At 48.1% G+C, this 19078-nt stretch overlaps 1 protein-coding gene across 1 annotated transcript; it reads right to left on the minus strand.

Moving 5' to 3' along the window:
* Positions 1 to 1998: 1998 nt before the first annotated feature.
* Positions 1999 to 18846, minus strand: LOC131590694 (serine/arginine repetitive matrix protein 2-like; the record flags this gene model as incomplete). Its single annotated transcript, XM_058860959.1, has 11 exons — positions 18563 to 18846; positions 9666 to 9853; positions 8331 to 8426; positions 6749 to 6904; positions 4950 to 5027; positions 3223 to 3273; positions 2802 to 2834; positions 2625 to 2675; positions 2457 to 2537; positions 2252 to 2366; positions 1999 to 2127 (listed from the first exon to the last, which is right to left on the minus strand). Coding segments are annotated over exons 1-11 (1245 nt in total), but the record flags the coding sequence as incomplete, so codon positions are not given.
* Between the last annotated feature and the right edge of the window lie 232 nt (positions 18847 to 19078).

The raw sequence follows: 19078 nt of genomic DNA on the forward strand, positions 1-19078 counted from the left end.
CCCGGAAGTGACCCCGGAAGTGACCCCGGAAGTGACCCCAGGACCGGAAGTGACCCCTGGAGTGACCTTAGGAACCCCCGGAGCGACCCCGGCGCCGACCCTCGCCGCCGTCGCCATCTTTCCGGGCCCGGCCGCCATCTTTGCGCCGCCGGCCCTCGGCGCCGCGCCCGCCTTCCCCGCCATGGCTGTCCCCGTCACCGGCGGCAGCGCCGAGGCGGCCACGGGCGAGGAAGGTAAACTGAGGCGCGCCGCCGGCAGCAGCGTCCCCAGCGTCCCCCCCGGCGCCCGCGACAGCGCCCGCGGCAGCCCCGGCGGCGGCGGCGGCGGCGTCCCCAAGATGGCGGCCGAGCGCGGCGGGGCCGGGCGCGGCGCCGGACGCGCCGTGATCGCGGCGGGTGGGGGAGGGGATTTGGGGGTGGCGGGGGGAGGGGCGGGGGGGGTGGGCGTGGCCTTGGGAGGCGTCACCTCCACTTTGAGGAGGGGGTGGGGCGGAGCTTTGGCGTCGCCGTTGGGGATTTTGGCGTCGCCGGCCGCCATCTTGGCTTCGCCGGCCGCCATCTTGTTCTCGGCGGCGGCCATTTTGTTTTCACCGGCGGCCATCTTGGTTTCGGTGGCGGCCATCTTGGTTTCGGTGGCGGCCATCTTGGTTTCACCGGCGGCCATTTTGTTTTCACCGGCGGCCATCTTGGTTTCAACGGCGGCCATCTTGACTTCGCCGGCGGCCATTTTAACTTCGCCGGCGGCCATTTTGTTTTCACCGGCGGCCATCTTAACATCACCGGCGGCCATCTTGACGTCGCCGGCGGCCATTTTGACGTCTCCGCTTCCCGTCACCGCCCCCGGCGAGGTCTTGGTGGCCCCCGGCGAGGTTTTGCTGGCCCCCTCCGCCATTTTCTCCTCAGGCCCCGCCCCCTCCGCGCCCGCCTTGGCGCCCTCGGTGCCGGGCGGCGCCGGCTGCGGGGGGAGGGGCTGCCCCCCCCCGATGGGCACCCACTTGGAGGCGGCCGGCGCCGGGTTCAGCTCGGCCAGGGGGACCCATTTTGGCCGTGCGGGGGGAGGGGTGGGGGTGGGGGAGGGGCGCGACGTCACCGCGGCGGCGGCGGGGGGCGGGCTGGGGGAGGGGCGGGCGGGGGAGGGGCTGTCGCTGCGGCCGCGCCGCGACGGCGACCGCGACCGCGCCCGTTTCTTGGGGAGGGGGGAGGACAGAGAGCGGCTCCTCCTGGCCCCGCCCCTTTCTCCGGTGCCCCGGCGGGATTTTCCGGAAGATTCCGAGCGGCTGCGGCGGGTGCCGGCGCGGCGGTGCCGGCGGCGGTCGGGGGAGGGCGACAGCGAGCGGGAGCGGCGCCGGGAGCGGGATCGGCGGATCGGTGACCGCGAGCGGCGCCGCGACCGCGAGCGACGAATCAGAGACCGCGAGCGGCGCCGCGACCGCGAGCGGCGAATCGGAGACCGCGAGCGGCGAATCGGCGACCGCGACCGGCGCCGTGACCGCGAACGCCGGATCGGTGAGCGGGACCGGCGAATCGGCGACCGCGAACGCCGGATGGAGCGCGACCGCCGCCGCGAGCGCGACCGCGACCGCGACCGCCCCCATCGCCGTGACCGCGATCGCCGCCGCGACCGCGAGCGGCGCCGGGTGCGTGACCGTGATCGCGATCGCGGCGTTGTCGCGGCGGCGGTGAGGGTGGGGACGGCGATGGGCGTCATGGCGGCGGCGGCGGCGGCGCCGGGGGGCCAGCGCGGCGGGGAGGCGGCGTTGGGCGTCCAGAGCGGGGTGCGTGAGCGGGAGCGGCGCCGGGAGCGGCGTCGGGAGCGGGAGCGGCGCCGGGAGCGCGGGCGGGAGCGGGAGCGGTGGCGGGAGGCGCGGGGGGCGCGGCGGGGACGGGAGCGCGACCGCGACCGCGACCGCGACCGCGAGCGGCGGAGGGAGGATGAGGATGATGAGGGCGGGGGAGGGGCGGCCGAGCGTTTTGGGGGTGGGGGAGGGGTGGGGGAGGGGGCGGGGCGGGGAGGGGAGGGCGGGGCTTGGGCGGGGGAGGCGGGGGAGGGGCTCACGGGCGGCGGCTCCGCGGCGACGCCGGGGGACGGCGCCGGTGACGGCGCGAGCGGCTCCGGCTGCGGCTCCTGCTGGGAAAACACAAAAAAAAAAAACCCCAAAAAAATCATCAAAAAATGGGAAAAATCCCCAAAATTTGGATTCCCCTCCCCCAACCCCTCCCCCGCCCCCGCGGGCCCCGCCCCCGGCGCTCACCTGCGGCGGGGGAGGGGCGGCGGCGGCAGGTGAGGCCGAAGGCGGCGGCGGCGCCGGCTCCTCTTCCTCGCGGCGCGGCGGCGGCGCCGGGGTCGGGGCCGTGGCGCTGCGGGACCTGCGGGGGGGGGGAGGGGCGTGGGTGGTGGGGGAGGGGCGGGATGAGGTGGGGGAGGGGGTTTAAATGAGGTGGGGGGGAGGGACTCACCTGCTGCGGGAGGAGCCTGAGGAAGAGGAGGAGCCGGCCGGGGAGGAAGAGCGCTCCGGCTTCTGCGATTGGCTGGTGGATCTGCGGCGGGGGGAGGGGCAGAATGACGTCACTGGGGAGGGTGGGGGAGGGGCTAAAAAGGGGGCGGGGTGGGGGGAGGGGCCTCACCTCTTGCGTTTCTTCTCCTTGGCCTTGTGCTTGGCCTTGGGGCTGGGAGAGCTGGAGAGGAAGTGACGTCATCAGAGAGGCGCGATGACGTCATCAGTGAGGCACGATGACGTCATCAGAGAGGCCACGCCCACTCCTTGACCCCACCCCCGTTTTGCCCCTCCCCCTTCTCCTCACCGGTGCTTTCGCTTCTTGGCCTCTGATTCCGACCTGTGGGGGAGGGGAAAGGGGGAGGGGTTTGGTGAGGCCACGCCCCCTTTTTGTGGATTGGCCACGCCCAGTTTGGGTCTGGCCACGCCCAGTTTGGGTCTGGCCACGCCCTGTTTTGGGTTGGCCACGCCCAGTTTGGGGTTGGCCACGCCCAGTTTGGGTTTGGCCACGCCCAGTTCAGGTTTGACCATGCCCAGGTTGGGTTTGGCCATGCCCAGTTCGGTTCTGGCCACGCCCCCAGGTTTGGCCACGCCCAGTTTGGTTCTGGCCACGCCCAGTTTGGGTTTGCCCATGACCAGTTTGAGGTTGGCCACGCCCAGTTTGTGTCTGGCCACGCCCAGTTTGGGTTTGGCCACGCCCCCCAGGTTCGGCCACGCCCCTTTCTCACCTGTGCTTCTTCTTCTTGCTCTTCTTCCTCTCCCCGGAGCGACTGGCGGATCTGGGAGGGGAAAGGGATGGGAGAGACCCAAAATCGGCCAAAATTGACCCAAAATTCATCCCCAAAATCAATCAAAAACTCCCCAAAATCGACCAAAATTGACCCAAAATTCATCCCCAAAATTGCCCCAAAATCGACCAAAATTGACCCAAAACTCCTCCCCAAAATCAATCAAAAACTCCCCAAAATTGACCAAAATTGACCCAAAATTCCGACCAAAATTGCCAAAATTCCCTCAAAAATCCCCCAAAATTCTTCCCAAAATTCCCTCAAAAATCTCCCAAAACCGACCCAAAAGTCCGACCAAAACTGACCCAAAATCAACCAAAATTGACCCAAGATTCACTCAAAAATCCCCCAAAATTGCCCCAAAATTCTGACCAAAATTGACCCAAACTCGATCAAAATTGACCCAAAGTTCCACCCAAGATTCACTCAAAAATCCCCCAAAATCGACCCAAAATTCCACCCAAAATTGCCCCAAATCCCCCCAAAATTCCACCCAAAACTCCCTCAAAATCGACCCAAATTTTCCCCAAAATTGCGACAAATTGACCCAAAATTCCTCCCCAAACTCCCTCCCAAAATCCCATCCCCAAATTCCCCCTAAAAATCCCCAAATTTTGCCCAAAAATCCCCAAAATTCCCCCTAAAAATCCCCAAATTTCCCCCTAAAAATTCCCAATTTTCCCCCAAAATTCCCCCAAAAATCCCCAAATTTTGCCCAAAAATTCCCAGAATTTTCCTAAAAATCCCCAAATTTCTTCCAAAAAAACCCAAAATTCCCCCTAAAAATTCCCAAATTTCCCCCAAAAATTCCCAAAATTTCCCCAAAAATCCCCAATTTTCCCCCAAAAATCCCCCTAAAAATCCCCAAATTTTGCCCAAAAATTCCCAAATTTCTCCCAAAAATTCCCAATTTTCCCCCCAAAAATTCCCAAATTTTCCCCAAAAATCCCCAAATTTCCCCAAAAATCCCCAAAATTCCCCCTAAAAATCCCCAAATTCCCCCCCAAAATTCCCAATTTTTCCCCAAAAATTCCCAAAATTCCCCCAAAAATCCCCAAAATTTGCCCAAAAATCCCCAAATTTCTCCCAAAAAAATCCCAAAATTCCCCCTAAAAATCCGCAAAATTTGCCCCAAAAATCCCCAAAATTTTTCCCAAAAAATCCACAAATTTTCCCCAAAAATTCCCAGATTTCACCCAAAAAATCCCAAAATTCCCCCTAAAAATCCCCAAAACCCCCCCCAAAAATCCCCAAATTTTCCCCAAAAATCCCCAAATTTTCCCCAAAAATTCCCAAATTCCCCCTAAAAATTCCCAAATTTCTCCCAAAATCCACCCAAAAAATCCCCAAATTTCCCCCAAAAATCCCCAAATTTCTCCCAAAAATCCCCAATTTTCCCCCAAAAATCCCAAAATTCCCCCAAAAATTCCCAAATTCCCCCCAAAATCCCCAAATTTCCCCCCAAAAATTCCCAAAATTCCCCCAAAATCCCCAAATTTCCCCCTAAAAATTCCCAATTTTCTCCCAAAAATCCCCCCAAAAATCCCCAAATTTTCCCCAAAAATTCCCAAAATTCCCCCTAAAAATTCCCAATTTTTCCCCAAAATTCCCAAATTTCTCCCAAAATTCCCAAAATTTCCCCAAAATTCCCGAATTTCCGCCCCCACCTGCCCCGATCCTTCTTCTTCTTCTTCTTCTTCTGCTTCGGGGAGGGCGAACGCGAACTCGATTCCTCCGGAGCCGCGCTGCCGGAAAAGACGGAATCCAGAACGTTCCGGAACATTCCAGGACATTCCAGAACATTCCAGAACATTCCGGAACATTCCAGGACATTCCAGGACATTCCAGGACATTCCAGGACATCCCAGAACATTCCAGGACATTCCAGGACATTCCGGAACATTCCAGGACATTCCAGAACATTCCAGAACATTCCGGAACATTCCTGAACATCCCAGGACATTCCAGGACATTCCAGGACAATCCAGGACATTCCAGAACATTCCAGGACATTCCAGAACATTCCAGGACATTCCGGAACATTCCAGAACATTCCAGGACATTCCAGGACATTCCAGAACATTCCAGGACATTCCAGGACATTCCAGAACATTCCAGGGGGAAATTTGGGGGGATTTTGGGGATTTTGGGGGAAATTTGGGGATTTTTGGGAATTTTTGGGGGAAATTTGGGGATTTTGGGGGGAATTTGGGGATTTTTGGGGGGAATTTGGGGATTTTTGGGGAAATTGGGAATTTTTGGGAGGGAATTTGGGAATTTTGGGGGGAAATTTGGGGAATTTTGGGGTTTTAGAAGAAATTTGGGGGAAAATTGGGAATTTTTGGGGGGAAATTTGGGAAATTTGGGGGAAATTTGGGAATTTTTTGGGAGAAATTTGGGAATTTTGGAGGGAAATTTGGGAAATTTGGGAATTTTTGGGAATTTTTGGGGGAAAATTTGGGAATTTGGGGGGGAAATTTGGGGAAATTTTGGGGAAATTTGAGGATTTTGGGGGATTTTGGGTTTTAGAAGAAATTTGGGGGAAAATTGGGAATTTTTGGGGGGAAATTTTGGGATTTTTGGGGGATTTTGGGGGAAATTTGCAAATTTTGGGGGGAAATTTGGGAATTTCAGGGGTTTTAGAAGAAATTTGGGGGAAATTTGGGAATTTTGGGGGCAGATTTTGGGATTTTGGTGGGAATTTGGGGATTTTTGTGTGGAATTTGGGGATTTTTGGGTGAAATTTTGGGATTTTTGTGTGGAATTTGGGGATTTTTGGGGGGAAATTTGGGAATTTTGGGGGGAAATTTGGGAATTTTGGGGGGAAATTTGGGGATTTTTTAGGGAAATTTGGGGATTTTGTGGGGAAATTTTGGGATTTTTTTGGGGAAATTTGGGAATTCTGGGTGGAATTTTGGAGCAACTTTAAGAGAACTTTTGGGTGGAATTTGGGGATTTTTAGGTGGAATTTGGGGATTTTTGGGGCTTTTCGACAAATTTTAACACAAATTTTTGGGGTCAAATCTGGGGATTTTGGGGTTTTTTTTGTGAATTTGGGAATTCTGAGAATATTTTGGGAATTCTGGGTGGAATTTGGGAATTCTGGGTAGAATTTAGGGGGTTTTGGAGCAACTTTAAGAGAACTTTTGGGTGGAATTTGTGGATTTTTGGGGCTTTTCGAGCAATTTCAACACAAATTTTTGGGGTCAAATCTGGGGATTTTGGGGTTTTTTTGGGAAATTTGGGAATTCTGGGAATTTTCTGGGAATTTTGGGTGGAATTTGGGAATTCTGGATGGAATTTGGGGGGTTTTGGAGCAACTTTAAGAGAACTTTTGGGTGGAATTTGTGGATTTTTGGGGCTTTTCGACAAATTTTAACACAAATTTTTGGGGTCAAATTTAGGAATTTTGGGTTTTTTTGGGAAATCTGGGAATTCTGGGAATTTTCTGGGAATTCTGGGCTACCTGGGGGGATCGGGGGGCTCCGGGGGAGGCTCCTTGGGGCGCCGGGAGGGGTCGAAGGAGCTCCCGTCCACGTAGGAGTCGCTGATGCCGAAGGCGGCGCGGAGCCGCTCGTTCTTCCGCTCGTTAGCCTCGGCCAGCTGATGAGTCTCCGTCACCCTAATTAACGGTTAATTAATTAATCAGGAGAATTAAAAATCTCTACACCCCGAAAAATGAGGTTTTGGGGGGAAAAATCGCGGTTTTGGCGCGAAAAACGATGAAAAAATGAGGTTTTTGTGGTTAAAAATCGCTTTTTTTTTGCTCAAAATGCTCCAAAAATCGCGGTTTTCTACCCAAAAATCTCAGTTTTTCCTCTGAAAATCCTGGTTTTCCTCCTAAAAATCCCATTTTCACTCACAAAAATCCCATTTTTCCTCACAAAAATCTGGTTTTTTACCCAAATCACCTCAAAAATCTCATTTTCCCTCCTAAAATCCAATTTTCTCTCCCAAAAACTCTTTTCCCTCCCCAAAATCCCATTTTCTTTCCCAAAAATCCAATTTTTTCACTCAAATCACCCAAAAAATCCAGTTTTCCCTCCCAAAATCCCAATTTTCCCACCCAAAACCTCATTTTCCCTCCAAAATCCCATTTTCCCTCCCAAAATCCCATTTTCCCTCCCCAAAATTCCCCTTTTTCCACTCAAAACACCCCAAAAATCCCAATTTTCTACCCAAAAATCTCAATTTTTCCTCCTAAAATCCTGATTTTCCTCCCAAAAATCCCATTTTCGCTCACAAAATCCCAGTTTTCCTCCCAAAAATCACTTTTTTCCCTCCTAAAAATCTGATATTTTACTCAAATTACCTCAAAAAACCCATTTTCCGTGCCAAAATCCAATTTTCTCTCCCAAAATCCAATTTTCCCTCCCAAAATCCCATTTTCTTTCCCAAAAATCCAATTTTTTCACTCAAATCACTCAAAAAAATCCAGTTTTCCCTCCCAAAATCCCCATTTTCCCACTCAAACCACCCCAAAATCCCAATTTTCCCACCCAAAATCCCATTTTCCTTTCCAAAATCCCATTTTTCTCCTCCAAAATCTTTTTCTCTCTCAAAAATCCGATTTTTTCACTCAAATCACCCCAAAATCTCAATTTTCCCTCCCAAAAACCCCAATTTTCCCTCCCAAAATCCCATTTTCCCTCCCAAAATCCCATTTTCTTCCCCAAAAATCCCAATTTTTTCACTCAAATCACCCAAAAATTCCAATTTTCCCTCCCAAAATCCCAATTTCCCTTCACCAAAATCCCTTTTTTCCACTCAAACCACCCCAAAAATCCCAATTTTTTCACTCAAACCAACCCAAAAACCCCAGTTTTTCCTCCCAAAAATCTCATTTTTTCCCTCAAAAATCCCAATTTTTCCACTCAAACCACCCCAAAAATCCCATTTTTTCACTCAAAATTCCCATTTTTTCATTCAAACCACCCCAAAAAATCCCAATTTTCCCTCCCAAACCCCTTCCCCCTCCCCCCCCATTAACCCCCACCCTCATTAAACCCCAATTAATTAAGGATTAATTAAGTAATTAATGAATTTACGCCGGTTTCTGCTCGGGGTCGCCGGGGCCGTCGTCTTTCTCCAGCAGCATCGTCCGGAACGTGGCCACCTTGGCCTCGATCTCCTCGGCCGAGTAGCTGCAAAAAACGGGGGGGATTTGGGGGATTTTGGGCAAATTTGGGGGATTTTGGGGGAATTTGGGGGATTTTGGGGGAATTTGGGGAATTTTGGGGGGATTTTGGGAGATTTGAAGGGGTTTAGGGGGGATTTGGGGCTTTTTTCCCCATTTTTGGTGCATTTCCCCCATTTTTTGATGGATTTCCCCCATTTTTTTTGCATTTATTCCCATTTTTGGCCCATTTTTTCCCCCATTTTTTGGCGGATTTTCCCCATTTTTTTTCCCCTATTTTTTGACGAATCTTCTCCATTTTTTGGTGGATTTTCCCCATTTTTTTCCCCCATTTTTTGATGGATTTTCCCCATTTTTTGAGGGATTTTCCCCATTTTTTCCCCCCATTTTTTGATGGATTTTCACCATTTTTTGATGGATTTTCACCATTTTTTAGTGGATTTCCCCCATTTTTTCCCCCTATTTTTTGGTGGATTTTCCCCATTTTTTGATGGATTTTCCCCATTTTTTCCCCTATTTTTTGACGAATCTTCTCCATTTTTTGGTAGATTTTCCCCATTTTTTCCCCCCATTTTTTGATGGATTTTCCACAATTTTTGATGGATTTTCCCCATTTTTTGATGGATTTTCCCCATTTTTTGGTGGATTTTCCCCATTTTTTGGTGGATTTTCCCCATTTTTTCCCCCATTTTTTGATGGATTTTTCCCATTTTTTGGTGGATTTTCCCCATTTTTTCCCCCATTTTTTTTGGTGGATTTTCCCCATTTTTTCCCCTCATTTTTTGATGGATTTTCCCCATTTTTTGGAGAATTTTCCCTTTTTTTTTGCATTTTTTCCCCTTTTCCCCCATTTTTTAATGGATTTTCCCCATTTTTTGATGGATTTTCACCATTTTTTTTTCATTTTTTCCCTTTTTTTTTTGCATTTATTCCCATTTTTGACCCATTTTTTCCTCCATTTTTTTTCCATTTATTCCCATTTTTGACCCATTTTTTCCTCCATTTTTTTTGCATTTACACCCATTTTTGGCCCATTTTTTCGTGGATTTCCCCCATTTTTTCGTGGATTTCCCCCATTTTTTCGTGGATTTCCCCCATTTTTTTTGCATTTATTCCCATTTTTGGCCCATTTTTTGGAGGATTTTCCCCATTTTTTTTACATTTTTTCCCGTTTTTTCCCCCATGTTTTTTGCATTTATTCCCATTTTTTCGCATTTTCCCATTTTTCCCCCATTTCCCCCCTCACCCCTGCTCCTCCATCAGCTCGGCCAGCTCCAGGCATTTCAGCTCCACCCTCCTCTTGCGCTGGTGGTCGAGGATCTCGGGGTTTGGCTTCTTGGCCAGGGCGGCCTCGAGTCGCCGCAGCTCCTCCTCGCCGGGGGGGGGGTCCCCGCCCGCCCCCCCTTTCTTGGGCCGCAGGGCCGAGAGGTTGCGCTGGACGTAGCCGTTGGTGCCGCTGCCCCGCGGCGTCGGCAGCCCGATCCCATTGTACATCCCAGCGCTGGGAACGGCCGAGTCAGGGCCCCCCAAATCCCCCAAAACCCCCAAATCCCAAAATCCCAAAAATCCCCCAAATCCTATAGCCTGAAATCCCAAAATTCCCATTTTTCTATAGCCCCAAATCCCCCAGGTCCCACAGCCCGATCCCATTGTACATCCCAGCGCTGGGAATGGCCAAGTCAGGGCCCCCCAAATCCCCCAAAACCCCCAGACCCAAATCCCCAAAATCCCCAAAATCCTATAACCCAAAATCCCAAAATTCCCATTTTTCTATAGCCCCAAATCCCCAAAATCCCCAAAATCCTATAGCCCCAAATCCCATAAATTCCCGTTTCTCTCCAGCCCCATCCCATTGTACATCCCAGCGCTGGGAACGGCCGAGTCAGGGCCCCCCAAATCCCCCAAAACCCCCGGACCCAAATCCCCAAAATCCCTAAAATCCCCAAATCCCAAATCCCCAAAATCCCCAAAATCCTACAGCAAAAATTCCCATTTTTCTGTAACCCCAAATCCCCCAGTTCCCCCAGCCCGATCCCATTGTACATCCCAGCGCTGGGAACAGCCGAGTCAGGGCCCCCCAAATCCCCCACAAATCCCAAATCCCCAAATCCCAAAAATCCCCAAAATCCTATAGGACAAAATCCCAAAAATCCCAAAAATCCCCAGCCCAAAATCCCCAAAATTCTCCTTTTCCTACAGCCCAAAATCCCCAAAATCCTATAGCCAAAATTCCCCTTTTTCGATAGCCCCAAATCCCCAAAATCCCCAAATCCCAAAAATCCCCAAAATCCTACAGCAAAAATTCCCATTTTTCTATAGCCCAAAATCCCCAAAATTTCCCTTTTTCTATAGCCCCGAATCCCATAAATTCCCTTTTCTCTCCAGCCCGATCCCACTGTACATCCCAGCGCTGGCAACGGCCGAGTCAGGGCCCCCCAAATCCCCCAAAACCCCCAGACCCAAATCCCCAAAATCCCTAAAATCCCCAAATCCCAAATCCCCAAAATCCCCAAAATCCTACAGCCCAAAATTCCCATTTTTCTATAGTCCCAAAATCCCCAAAATGCCCAAATCCCCAAAATTCTCCTTTTTCTATAGCCCCATATCCCCAAAATCCTAGAGCACAAAATCCCCAAACTTCCCATTTTTCTATAGCCCCAAATCCCAAAATTCCCCTTTTTCTATAGCCCCAAATCCCAAAATTCCCCTTTTTCTATAGCCCCAAATCCCCAAAATCCTAGAGCACAAAATCCCAAAAATTCCCCTTTTTCTATAGCCCAAAATCCCCAAAATTCTCCTTTTTCTATGGCCCCAAAATCCCAAAAATCCCCAAATCTCAAATCCCAAAATTCCCATTTTTCTATAGCCCCAAATCCCCAAAATCCCGTAAATTCCCTTTTCTCTCCAGCCCGATCCCATTGTACATCCCAGCGCTGGGAACGGCCGAGTCAGGGCCCCCCAAATCCCCCCCAAAACCCCCAAAATCCCAAATCCCAAAAATCCCCAAAATCCTACAGCAAAAATTCCCATTTTTCTATAGCCCAAAATCCCCAAAATCCCCAAAATCCTATAGCCAAAATCCCAAAAATCCCAAAAATCCCCAGCCCAAAATCCCCAAAATTCTCCTTTTCCTATAGCCCCAAATCCCCAAAATCCCTAAAATCCTACAGCCAAAATTCCCCTTTTTCTATAGCCCCAAATGCCCAAAATCCCCAAATCCCAAAAATCCCCAAAATCCCTAAAAACCTATAGCAAAAATTCCCATTTTTCTATAGCCCCAAATCCCATAAATTCCCTTTTCTCTCCAGCCCGATCCCATTGTACATCCCAGCGCTGGGAACGGCCGAGTCAGGGCCCCCCAAATCCCCCAAAACCCCCAGACCCAAATCCCCAAAATCCCCAAATCCCAAATCCCCAAAATCCTATAGCCTGAAATCCCCAAAATCCTATAACCCAAAATCCCCCAGTTCCCCCAGCCCGATCCCATTGTACATCCCAGCGCTGGGAACGGCCGAGTCAGGGCCCCCCAAATCCCCCAAAACCCCCAGACCCAAATCCCCAAAATCCCTAAAATCCCCAAATCCCAAATCCCCAAAATCCCCAAAATCCTACAGCAAAAATTCTCATTTTTCTATAGTCCCAAGTCCCCAAAATCCCCAAATCCCAAATCCCAAAATTCCCCTTTTTCTATAGCCCCAAATCCCCAAAATCGCCAAAATCCTATAACCCAAAATCCCAAAAATCCCAAAAATCCCCAGCCCAAAATCCCCAAAATTCCCCTTTTTCTATAGCCCCAAATCCCCCCAATCCCAAATCCCAAAAATCCCCAAAAACCTACAGCCCAAAATCCCCAAAATCCTACAACCCAGAATTCCCAAAATCCCCCAGTTCCCCCAGCCCGATCCCATTGTACATCCCAGCGCTGGGAACGGCCGAGTCAGGGCCCCCCAAATCCCCCAAAATCCCCAAATCCCAAAAATCCCTACAGCCAAAATCCCAAAAATCCCCAAATCCTAAAAATCCTATAGCCCAAAATCCCCAAAATCCCCCAGTTCCCACAGCCCGATCCCATTGTACATCCCAGCGCTGGGAACGGCCGAGTCAGGGCCCCCCAAATCCCCCAAAACCCCCAAATCCCAAAAATCCCAAATCCCCAAAATCCTACAGCAAAAATTCCCATTTTTCTATAGCCCCAAATCCCATAAATTCCCTTTTCTCTCCAGCCCGATCCCATTGTACATCCCAGCGCTGGGAACGGCCGAGTCAGGGCCCCCCAAATCCCCCAAATCCCCCAAAACCCCCAAATCCCAAAAATCCCAAATCCCCAAAATCCCCAAATCCCAAATCCCCAAAATCCCCAAAATCCTATAGCAAAAATTCCCATTTTTCTATAGCCCAAAATCCCCCAGTTCCCACAGCCCGATCCCATTGTACATCCCAGCGCTGGGAACGGCCGAGTCAGGGCCCCCCAAATCCCCCAAAACCCCCAAATCCCAAAAATCCTATAGCCAAAATCCCAAATCCCCAAAATTCCCATTTTTCTATAGCCCAAAATCCCCAAAATTTCCCTTTTTCTATAGCCCCGAATCCCATAAATTCCCTTTTCTCTCCAGCCCGATCCCATTGTACATCCCAGCGCTGGGAACGGCCGAGTCAGGGCCCCCCAAATCCCCCAAAATCTCCAAATCCCAAATCCCCAAAATCCCTAAAATCCCCAAATCCCAAATCCCAAAAATCCCCAAAATCCTACAGCCCAAAATCCCAAAAATCCCCAAAATCCTATACCCAAAATTCCCCTTTTTCTGTAACCCCAAATCCCCCAGTTCCCACAGCCCGATCCCATTGTACATCCCAGCGCTGGGAACGGCCGAGTCAGGGCCCCCCAAATCCCCCACAAATCCCAAATCCCAAAAATCCTATAGCCAAAACCCCAAAAACCCCCAAATCCCAAAAATCCCCAGCCCAAAATCCCCAAAATTCTCCTTTTCCTATAACCCCAAAATCCCAAAAATCCCCAAATCCCAAATCCCCAAAATCCCCAAAATCCTATAGGCCAAAATCCCAAAAATCCCAAGAATCCCCAGCCCAAAATCCCCAAAATTCTCCTTTTCCTATAGCCCAAAATCCCCAAAATCCCTAAAATCCTACAGCCCAAAATCCCCAAAATCCTATAGCCAAAATTCCCCTTTTTCTATAGCCCCAAATCCCCAAAATCCCCAAATCCCAAAAATCCCCAAAATCCTACAGCAAAAATTCCCATTTTTCTATAGCCCAAAATCCCCAAAATTTCCCTTTTTCTATAGCCCCGAATCCCATAAATTCCCTTTTCTCTCCAGCCCGATCCCATTGTACATCCCAGCGCTGGGAACGGCCGAGTCAGGGCCCCCCAAATCCCCCAAAATCTCCAAATCCCAAATCCCCAAAATCCCCAAAATCCTATAACCCAAAATTCCCAAAATCCTATAACCCAAAATCCCAAAATTCCCATTTTTCTATAGCCCCAAATCCCCAAAATCCTATAGCACAAAATCCCAAAAATCCCCAAAATCCTACAGCTCAAAATCCCCAAAATTCTCCTTTTTCTATAACCCCAAATCCCCAAAATCCTATAACCCAAAATCCCAAAAATCCCCCAAATCCTATAGCCCAAAATCACTCTTTTCCTATAACCCCAAAATCCCCCAAAATTCCCATTTTTCTATAGCCCCAAATCCCATAAATTCCCATTTCTCTCCAGCCCGATCCCATTGTACATCCCAGCGCTGGGAACGGCCGAGTCAGGGCCCCCCAAATCCCCCAAAACCCCCAGACCCAAATCCCCAAAATCCCCAAAATCCTACAGCAAAAATTCTCCTTTTTCTATAGCCCCAAATCCCCAAAATCCTATAGGACAAAATCCCAAAAATCCCCAAAATCCCCAGCCCAAAATCCCCAAAATTCTCCTTTCTCTATAACCCCAAATCCCCAAAATCCTATAACCCAAAATCCCAAAAATCCCATAGCCCAAATCCCAAAAACCCCCAAATTCCAAAGATCCTATAGCCCCAAATCCCATAAATTCCCTTTTCTCTCCAGCCCGATCCCATTGTACATCCCAGCGCTGGGAACGGCCGAGTCAGGGCCCCCCAAATCCCCCAGAACCCCCAAAATCCCAAAAATCCTATAGCCAAAATCCCAAATCCCCAAAATTCCCATTTTTCTATAGCCCCAAATCCCCAAAATCCTAGAGCACAAAATCCCAAAAATCCCCAAAATCCTACAGCCCAAAATCCCAAAAATTCCCCTTTTTCTATGGCCCAAAATCCCCAAAATCCCCCAGATCCTATAGCAAAAAATCCCCAAAATTCTCCTTTCTCTATAGCCCCAAATCCCCAAAATCCCCAAAATCCTATAGCCCCAAATCCCCAAAATTCTCCTTTTTCTATAGTCCCAAATCCCCAAAATCCCCAGATCCTATAGCCCAAAATTTCCCTTTTTCTATAGCCCAAAATCCCCCATAAATCCCAGACCCAAATCCCAAAAATTCTCCTTTTTCTATAACCCCAAATCCCCAAAATTCCCCTTTTTCTATAGTCCCAAATCCCCAAAATCCTAAAACCCAAAATTCCCCAATTCCTACAACCCCAAATTCCAAAAATCCTCTTTTTTCTACAACCCCAAATCCCCAAAATTCCCTTTTCCTACAGCCCAAAATTCCCCAAAATCTCATTTTCCTACAGCCCCAAAATCCCCCAAAATCTCGTTTTCCTAGAGCCCAAAATCCCAAAAATTCCCCAATTCCTACAACCCCAAAATCCCCCAAATCTTCCCCAAAATCAGCCCAAAATTCCCCTTTTCCTACAGCCCAAAATTCCCAAAATTCCCCAATTCCCACAGCCCCAAAATCCCAAAAATTTCATTTTCCTACATCCCTAAAATCCCCAAAATTCCCCAATTCCTACAGCCCCAAAATCCCCCAAAATCTCATTTTCCTACAACCCCAAAATCCCCCAAATCTTCCCCAAAATCAGCCCCAAAAATCCCTTTTCCTACAGCCCAAAATTCCCAAAATTCCATTTTCCTACAGCCCCAAAATCCCCAAAATCTTCCCCAAAATCAGCCCCAAAAATCCCCAAAATTCCTCAAATCCTACAGCCCAAAATTCCCCAAAATCCCCTTTTCCTACATCCCCAAAATCCCCAAAATCCTACAGCCCAAAATTCCCCTTTTTCTATAACCCCAAATCCCCAAAATTCTCCTTTTCCTATAACCCCAAATCCCCAAAATCCCCAGAATTCTATAGCCCAAAATTCCCTTTTCTATAACCCAAAATCCCAAAATTCCCCTTTTTCTATAGCCCAAAATCCCCAAAATCCCCCAGATCCTATAGCCCAAAATTCCCCTTTTTCTATAACCCCAAAATCCCAAAAATTCTCCTTTTTCTATAACTCAAAATCCCCAAAATCCTAAAACCCAAAATTCCCCAAAATCCCCTTTCCCTACATCCCCAAAATCCTTTTTTTATATCCCCAAAATTCCCCAAAATTCCCCAAAATTCCCCAATTCCTACAACCCCAAAATCCCCCAAAATCTCCTTTTCCTACAGCCCCAAAATCCCCCAAATCTTCCCCAAAATCAGCCCCAAAATTCCCTTTTCCTACAGCCCAAAATTCCCCAAAATCTCATTTTCCTACAGCCCAAAATCCCCAAAATTCCATTTTCCTACAACCCCAAAATCCCCAAAATCTTCCCCAAAATCAGCCCCAAAAATCCCCAAAATTCCTCAATTCCCACAGCCCAAAATCCCCAAAATTCCATTTTCCTACAGCCCCAAAATTCTCCTTTTTCCATGGCCCCAAATCCCCAAAATTCTCCAATTTCACCCCAAAAAAATCCCAATTTTCTTCCTCAAAAACCGCGTTTTTTTACCTCACAAACCGCTTAAAATCCAATTTTTTTCCCTCTAAACACCCTGAAAATCCCAATTTTTCCCTCAAAACTCCACATTTTATTTTAAAACCTAAAATAAATAAAATCTTCAAGGCTCAAAATTTTCCTAAAAAGTTTTAATTCCCTCAAAACTTCCTCAAAATTAATTTTTCCCCTCACAAACTTTAAATAAATCAATTTTTTCCCAAAATTCCACTTTTTCCCTCAAAAATTTAAATTAATTTGGTTTTATTCCACTTTTCCCCTCACAAATTTAAATAAATCCAATTTTATTCCAATTTTTCCCTCACAAATTTAAATTAATTCGGTTTTATTCCATTTTTCCCCTCACAAATTTAAATAAATTCAGTTTTATTCCACTTTTCCCCTCACAAATTTAAATAAATTCAATTTTATTCCATTTTTTACCTCACAAATTTAAATAAATTCAATTTTAATTCACTTTTTTCCCTCACAAATTTAAATAAATCCAATTTTATTCCATTTTTCCCCTCACAAATTTAAACAAATTTGGTTTTATTCAAGTTTTTACCTCACAAATTTACATAAATTCAGTTTTATTCCATTTCTTCCCTCACAAATTTAAATAAATCCAATTTTATTCCACTTTTTCCCTCACAAATTTAAATAAATTCAGTTTTATTCCACTTTTCCCCTCACAAATTTAAATAAATCCAATTTCATTCCATTTTTCCCCTCATAAACTTTAAATAAATTCAGTTTTTATTCCAATTTTTCCCCCAACACATTCAAATAAATTCAGTTTTATTCAACTTTTTACCTCACAAATTTAAATAAATTGAATTTTATTTCACTTTTTCCCCTCACAAATTTAAATAAATTCACTTTTATTCCATTTTTCCCCTCACAAATTTAAATAAATTAAATTTTATTCCATTTTTTCCACCACCAATTTAAATTAATTTGGTTTTATTCCACTTTTCCCCTCACAAATTGAAATAAATTCAATTTTATTTCACTTTTTCCCCTCACAAATTTAAATTAATTCGGTTTTATTCCATTTTTTCCCTCACAAATTTAAATAAATTCAGTTTTAGTCAACTTTTCCCCTCACAAACTTTAAATAAATCCAGTTTTTATTCCATTTTTTACCTCACAAATTTAAATAAATCCAATTTTACTCCATTTTTTACCTCACAAATTTAAAGGAATTCAGTTTTATTCAACTTTTCCCCTCAGAAATTTAAATAAATTCAATTTTATTCCATTTTTTCCCCTCACAAATTTAAATAAACCCAATTTTTTACCCTAAAATTTCACTTTTCCCCTCACAAATTAAAACAAATAAAGTTTAATTCCCTTAAAATTTTCTTATTTTCCCTCAAAATCTCCCCATTTCCACTCAAACTTACCCAAAAAAATCATTTTTTAACCCAAAAAATTCACATTTTTCACTCAAAACCTCAATTTTTACCCCCAAATCCTCATTTTCACCTCAAACTCCGCTTTTCCCCCCTCACGAAATCCCAAAAATCTCCTTTTTCCCCTCAAAAAAACCCCAATTTTCACCTCAAAACCCCCTAAAAACCCAACTTTCCCCTCACAAACCCCAAAATCTTCACTTTTAACCTCAAAAAAAATCCAAAATTTCATTTTTCCCTCCCCAATCCCATAAAAAACCTCCCCAAAATTCGGATTTTTACCCAAATTCCCGCCCTTTTTTCCCCTCAAAACTTCGCTTTCCGCAACTTTTCCCCTCAAAAAAAAAACCCCGTTTTGCCCGAAACTTCTTTTTTTCACCCCAAACTCCTTTTTTTTCTTCTCCCGCCCCTTTTCCCCCTTAAATTTTCGTTTTTTCCCTCAAAATTCATTTTTTAACCCAAATTTTTACCTCAAATTTCCTCTTTCCGCCTCCTCCCCCCCCTTCCCCTCACGCTCCCCAAACTCCACATTTTTCACCTCCCGCCTCCATTTTTCCCCTAAATCCCCGTTTTTTCCCTCAAATCCCCGCCCCATTCCCTTTTCCCCCTCCTCGCCTTTCATTTTTACCCAAATTCCTCATTTTTCGCCTCAAAATTTCTCATTTTTCCCCTCAAAAATCCGCATTTTTTCCCTCCCCTCCCCCCCCCCCCCCGGCCGCCCTTTCCCCTCACGCTCCCGCCAAGGCCGCGCGGGCCTCGCCCCTCCCCCACCCTCCCCCCCCCCCCAAAACCCCATCCCCCCCTTCCTATCGCGACTCCCCTCGACCCTCACCTGTTCCTCTATCGCCGACAGCTCCGCTCTATCGCGACAGGAGCCTCGCGATCCTTGCGCGGCCTCGCCGCTGAAGCGGAGCCGACGACTGAGGCGACGCCACGCGCGCCGCCGCCTCCGCTTCCTCTCCGCGAGAGACTCCGCGGCTTCTGCGCATGCGCGGCCGCGGGGGGTGATGGGATTCGTAGTGCGCAAGCCCCGCCTCTTCCGCTGGCGACAGAGGGGGTGCGGACTACACCTCCCAGCGTGCATTGCGGTCGCCGCCATTTTCTGCCGCGGCCGCCGCGCGGTGCGCGCTGGGAGTTGTAGTTTATTAGCAACCATTACTACCGCGCGTTAATGAGGCGCGGACTACAACTCCCGGCGCGCACCGCGCGGTCGCCGCCATCTTGTGAGCGCCGCTTTCCCGCCGCCGCCGCCTCCCCTCACGCGGGTCCTCCGATCCGCCAGGGGGCGCTGGAGTTCGGGGCCTCCCCTCACGGCAAAAAAAAGGGAATTTCGTCAATAAAAAAGGTT

This window comes from Poecile atricapillus, chromosome 34, assembly GCF_030490865.1.
Source record: "Poecile atricapillus isolate bPoeAtr1 chromosome 34, bPoeAtr1.hap1, whole genome shotgun sequence".
In the NCBI taxonomy this organism is placed as follows: Eukaryota; Metazoa; Chordata; class Aves; order Passeriformes; family Paridae; genus Poecile; species Poecile atricapillus.